At 40.1% G+C, this 6,358-nt stretch overlaps 1 protein-coding gene across 1 annotated transcript in view; it reads left to right on the forward strand.

Annotated features, from left to right (window-relative positions):
- OTUD7A (OTU deubiquitinase 7A) overlaps positions 1 to 6,358 on the forward strand; it is a 368,297-nt gene that overhangs the window by 116,857 nt on the left and 245,082 nt on the right. The window contains exon 2 of the mRNA XM_042782189.1: positions 3,952 to 4,134. Coding sequence (XP_042638123.1) covers positions 3,952 to 4,134 — 183 coding nt within the window. The remainder of the gene's footprint in view (positions 1 to 3,951; positions 4,135 to 6,358) is intronic.

Consider the following 6,358-nt stretch of genomic DNA (forward strand, 5'->3'; position numbering starts at 1 on the left):
CTTCCATTTGCTTTAACTACTCTCAAGGGCAAGTTTCAGAGTCTCTTCTGACATCCATTTTGGTCTTTTCTTCCTTTCTCATCTTTTTAATGACCTCTTGCTTTCTTCATGGATGATGTTCTTGATATCATCCCACAATTCTTGTGGATTTTGGTCATTGATGTTCAGTGCATCAAATCTGCTCTTTGAAGGGTCTCTAAATTCAGGAGGGATGGATTCAAGGTCATATTTTGCTTCTCATGGACTTATTGTAATTGTTTTCAACTTCAAGTTGAACTTGCATATAAGCAGTTGATAGTCTGTTCCACAATCAGCCCTTGCCTTCTTTTGGCTGAAAATATTGAGCTTTTCCATTGCTTCTTGACACAGATGCAGTCAATCTGATTTCTGTGTACTCCATCTAGCGAAGTCCACATGTTTAGCCACCATTTGTGTGGTTGAAAAGAGGTATTTGGAATGAATAAGTTGTTCGTCTTGGAAAATTCTATTATACTATCTCCAGTGTTATTTCTGTCACCAAGGCCAAATTTTCCACCTACCAGTGATCCTTCTTTGTTTCCAACTTTTGCATTCCAGTCACCAGTGATAATTTACACATCTTGATTGCTTGTTCAGCCAATTTCAGACTACAGAAGTCGATAAAAATCTTCAATTTCCTTATCTTTGGCTTTGGTGGTTGGTACTTAAATTTGAATAACAGTAGTATTAACTGATCTTCCTTATAGGCATATGGATATTATCCTGTCACTGACAGCATTGTACTTCAGGACAGATATTGAAACATCCTTTGTGATGATGAATGCCATGACATTCCTCTTCAAATTGTCATTCCCAGCATAGTAGATCATATGGTTGTCTGATTCAAAATGGCCAAAACTGGTCCATTTCAGCTCACTAATGCCTAGGATATCAATCTTTATCCATTCTATTTCATTTTTGACAACTTCCAATTTTCCTAGATTCATACTTCATACATTCTATGTTCTGATTATTAATGGAAGTTTGCAGCTGTTTCTCCTTGATTTGAGTCATGCCACATCAGGAAATGGAGGTCTTGAAAGCTTTACTTTATCCATATCATTAAGTTTGGTTCTACTCTGATGAGGCAGGTCTTCCCCAGTTATATTTTGAGTCCTTTCCAACCTAACAGGCTCATCTTCCTGCACTATATCAGACAATATTTCTGGGCTATTCATAAAGTTGTCTGGTAATGTAACAGACAGTGTTTCTCTGCTATTCATAAGGTTTTCCCTGGCCAGTTCTTTGAAAAGATGGCCTCTTCCTTCTTCCTATTCTATCTCAGTTTGTAAACTGTATTGAAACCTGTTCACCATGTGTGACCCTGCTGGCGTTTGAAACACCAGTAGCACAGCCTCAAGCCTCACAGCCATACAAGCCACCACAGTAAAAAAAACTGACAGACAAGTTCATCTCTTTTAGCTATTCAAAACCTCTCTGCCCTCCCCTTACCTGACTCCTGCTGCCTTGTCATCCTTGGCTTTCCCTTCTTTCTGCCTCTTGGATGGGGCCTGTCTCCCTCTCCTTACCTGGGTCCCTCCACCTTGTCATCCTTAGCTTTCCCTCCTTCCTGCCTCTTCGGTGGGGCCATAATATACTACACAAAAACATTGTTCTACATCCTACTTGGGTGAGTAGCACCTGGGATCTTAAAAGCTTGTAAGCGGCCATCTAGATGCAACGATGGGTCTCTCCTCATCCAGAGCAAAGAAGAATGAAAAAAACCAAAGGTGCATGGAAACAATTAGTCCAAGGCACTGGTAGACCATGTGATCCTCAGCCAATATGACCATGAGACCAGAAGAACTAGTTGGTGCCCAGCTACCATTGTCAGCCACTCAGGGGGGAATCAGTGCAGGAGATCCTGGGTAGAGTGAGAGAACAATCTGGAAAAAAACTCAAAATCATTAAAAAAAAAAAAAAAAACAACAAGTTTGCTGGGATGATAGAGCCTGGTGAGACCCCTGAGACTATGGCCCCTAGTCACCCTTCAGGTCTGGAATTGAACTCACTCCTGCGGCTTCCAGCCAAAGAATAAATAGGCATATGGAGTGAATATTTACATCAAATAGATACACTACTTGGAACAATCAATCATGGGAGAACAGAAGGGCACTGTTTTGCATGGGGAGACAGCTCAGGAGGGCAAAAGTACATGGGAGAAAAGGACATAGGGAAGAGGTAACTATGCAGAGGAAGTGGGAAGAGAGCTACTACATTGTGGGGTACTGAAGTCAATGTCATAAGACAAAATGGGTATGAACTGTTGTATGGAAAATGAAATTGCTTTGTAAACTTTCACACAAATCACGATAAAAATTAGAAAATAAAATAAAATAAAGAATTGATGTATTTGAATTGTGGTGTTGGCAAAGAATGTTGAATGTAGCATGGACTGCTAGATAAAAAGGCAGTGCTTCGTTTTGTTGTAGATAGGTTCACTATGAGTTGAAACCAACTTGACAACACCTAACAACAATATGCTTGTGATGATAATCCTATGTGGGAATTGGTTGTCTTTGTTATGTTAAATAGTCAGGGTTAGTGTAGGGTGTATCTTGAATTAATCTCTTTTGAGGTGTAAAAGATTGAAAAAGTGAGCAGAGCACAGATAAGGTGAGATAGATGCCAAGACCCATGGAGATCACCAACGAATGGGAAAGCAGAAGGTTAAGAGAAGAACCTTCCTCCAGGGCGGAAAGAGAGAGAAAGCATTCCCCGAGAGCCAGCACCTTGATTTCATACCTCTAGCTTCCTAAACTGTGAGAAAATAAATTTCTGTTTGTTAAATGCCATTCATAGTATATCTGTTATAATAACACTAGATAACTAAGACGATGACTGTGGCGGCAAAAATATGATTAAGTTGTAAATGACTGTAATGTAGTTTAAATTTTATGGTTGATGGTATTAAGTCTGTAATAGATAAAATGTAGAAAGATGAAAGGAAGATGTTCAGCTATACTTTCATACATTTAAGGTTTCATTCTAAAGTATACAAGACATCCTTCAGAATGTGAATAATCAACATAGCTAATACCTGCAATTCAGACTTAATCTGGAGAAGATTTGATTTTATTTGCTGCTTAAAATTCAAGTTATACATTTAACTTTGTTTTTAAAAAGTACATGATGCCTAATTGAATCAGGTGGAGTGTGTAACATCTTCCTTCCTTTCAAAACTGGGAGTTATAATTCCAATGTCGTAGTCCTACCCTCAATATAGCTTCTCTTAGTGATGCAAAGTCTGCTCCAACACCTAGTGCTGGTCTCCATGACCACGACACTCACCAACTGTCCAAGACCACACCAGTCCTGCCTATCATCACTCCAAATTATAAAGCCTGGATCTAAAATATACTTTCTGTTATTACTCTCCAACCTACAGGATCCCAAGGAGCTTCTGGTTTGCCCAAATTAAAAATAATGAAAATATAAAATTTGGAAATTTTTTCATTCATTTTTTATTTTATGATTGCTCACCTATGAGAGTAAGCTTTACAATTTGATTTTCAAAAAGTAATAAGATAAGTAAGAATATAATGTTTTGGACTCTAGTAGAACTATGTGTGTGTGGGCATGTGCATATGTGTACATGTGTGGGCATGTGCATATGTGTACATGTGTGGGCACATGTGCATATGCATATGTCCATGTGAACGTGTGTGCATGTTTGCACTGCGTATGCATGTGTGTGTGTCTAAAGTTAGGATAATAGATATAGTCACACACTTCACATAGACATCAGTCATGGTTGTGAAATTCTGTTTTAAGAAATTATGGGTCAGGCCATTTCTCCTCCAAAAAGCAAAAACAACTGGAGGGAAGAAACCCTTTTTGCTAATAAGAAACCCTTTATGCATGGTTATTTTCTACAAGAAGCCATTTGCTAATGCATTAATATTGTAATCTCTTGTCCTTTGTTGCCCACAGGCAAAAACTGGGACCTGACTGCAGCTCTGAGTGACTATGAGCAACTCCGACAAGTGCATACTACCAACCTGCCACATGTGTTCAATGAAGGAAGGTGCCCCAAACAGCTGGAGCGAGACCCGCCACCACCCGGGCACAAGGTGGAATGGCCCTGCCCACAGAGGCAGGACGACATTGCCCAAGGTATTGGCTGGTTGAGGAACTGAACCTGGGACTAGTCCTGGCCAGCGTGCCCTTGCCTGCAGTGGTGTTGGGATGGTGCAGAGGTGGACAAGTTTGTCCCTTTCTACCTGCAGACATGTTGACCTCTTAGTGCACCATCCCACATACTAAGCTGAAATGTCCTTTGCAGCTTCAATTCATGGCTCCTACCTTTCCTTCAGAAGAGAGTAGTAAGTTCAGTTTCTTAGAAAACCAACAGTGCCTTACATGATTAGTGACCAACATCTTGGATTCTTCTTGATGTCCTGGTTTTTCCAGACCAAACATCTCTAGTTCCTTATTTTCCAAGTAGCATGGTCTCAGAGTTAGCTGAACATCGTGCTCATTGTCCCATGTGCTCCATTTTCTCTATTCTTTTCTTAATTACAAAAGTGAGAAATGCTTATCACAATACATGAAGCAATACAAAGATAAATAAATAAAACATAAGTGATTTCTTTTCTCCACCCTTCCCCAACTTCACACTTACGAAGTAATAACCAGTGATGACATGCTGGTCTGTCTCCTTCTGCCCCTGTAGTTCAAAATTCAAACACTTCAGATACAAAACACTCATAATATTTTGCAACTTGATTATTTCACTGAATAAGAGACCATGAACATTTCTACATTTTAAGCAGATATATTTTAACATATTCTCTTAATGACCAAACCCGTTGTCATCTAGTTGACTCCAATTCATAGCAACCCAATGTGTGTCAGAGTGGAGTGAACTTCACAAGGTTTTCAGTGGCTGTGGTCTTTCAAGAAATAGATCACCAGACCTTTCTTTGGAAGCTCCTCTGCATGCATCTGAACCACCAACCCTTTGGTTAGTAGCTGTTGAAAAAGCAGGGAAGCTGCATCTTGTGACCTCTTCTAACCCCACAAGAGGAAGACAGAATCACCATCAGTAGCCCAAGGCCTGTTTCTGTGAGACCAAACATGCTGCCTCCCTCCAGCCCTTTCACCAACCCTCACACAAAACCGTTCCTCCTGCAGCACCCACCACCTCTCTACTGGGTTCGATAATTTGCTGCAGTGACCACAAAGAACTCACAGATTATGGGGTTTATTAGGGAAGCACTAGACTATAATTCAAGTTCTAAAATGCACTTGGTCGCTTGCAGCCAGCCGTCTCACTCAGGAGCCAGCAGTCTCAGTAGCACATCACTCTCTCAGTAGTATGTGTCTCTTGCATCTCTATCTCAGCAATGCGTGTCTCTCATGTCTCTCAGCAACATGTGTCTCTCATGTCTCTCAAGAGTGTGTTTCTCTAGCAGCATGTCTTTCTCAGCCAGCAGTCTGAGAGACTCCTTCTGCCTCTAGAAGGGCTCCTTTTTGAGCCTGACAGAGTGGCCAAACTCTGTCCAATCCCAACATCAGAATTCTATACATCTGAGGGAGAAAGAACTTCCCAGAATGTTACTTCATGCCACTCTCAACAGAAATACCTCAAGTGGATAACTTTACTATCAGGAGCTACTCAGTTGCTCATGGCAAATTTCACCAGAGTTTACAAAAACTTATGGCTAGAAAAGCCACAGTATGTAATATACTACACTGCAGTAGCTGGCCACATAACCATTTGCACTACCCAGGGATTCTATTCTTTAAATAACTACATGTTATTCCATAAACTCACTGTCATCAAGTCAGTTCCAACTCAAAGCGATCCTCTTTGGGTTTCTGAGGTGGTAAATCTTTATGTAAGTAGATTGCCCAGTCTTCCTTCTGTATTATTCCATAGCATGCAAAAATCTTTAAACTATTCTTTTATTAGTATTTTGGGTGTCCTTGGGTTTTATTGTTTTTTGTCTTGTTTTGCCACTACAAACTATACTGAAATATACATCTGAATACCTATAATCTTACATACATTTGTTTTTGAGTTTATTTTTGTAGGGTAGCATTCCAAACGTGTATTTGCTGTGCCAACATCTGTGTGCTTTTTTCATTTAAAATTCAGCATTACTGTCCCAAATACATGCTGCTCACATGTATGAAAATGGATGTTTTTCCTTCATTCTTACAGATCTATTCTGAAGGATGAAAAATGGTATCTTATTTTAATTTTCATCTTTCCATTTTCTCATTTGTTGTTGTTGTTGTTATGTGCTGTCGAGTCAGACCCAACTCATAGCAACCCCTCCTTGGGTTTCCGAGGCAGTATCACTACGGAAGTAGATTGCCCCATCTTCCTTCC

Source organism: Orycteropus afer, unplaced genomic scaffold (assembly GCF_000298275.1).
Source record: "Orycteropus afer afer isolate SDZICR_OR568_19922 unplaced genomic scaffold, OryAfe1.0 scaffold00256, whole genome shotgun sequence".
NCBI classification, from domain to species: Eukaryota; Metazoa; Chordata; class Mammalia; order Tubulidentata; family Orycteropodidae; genus Orycteropus; species Orycteropus afer.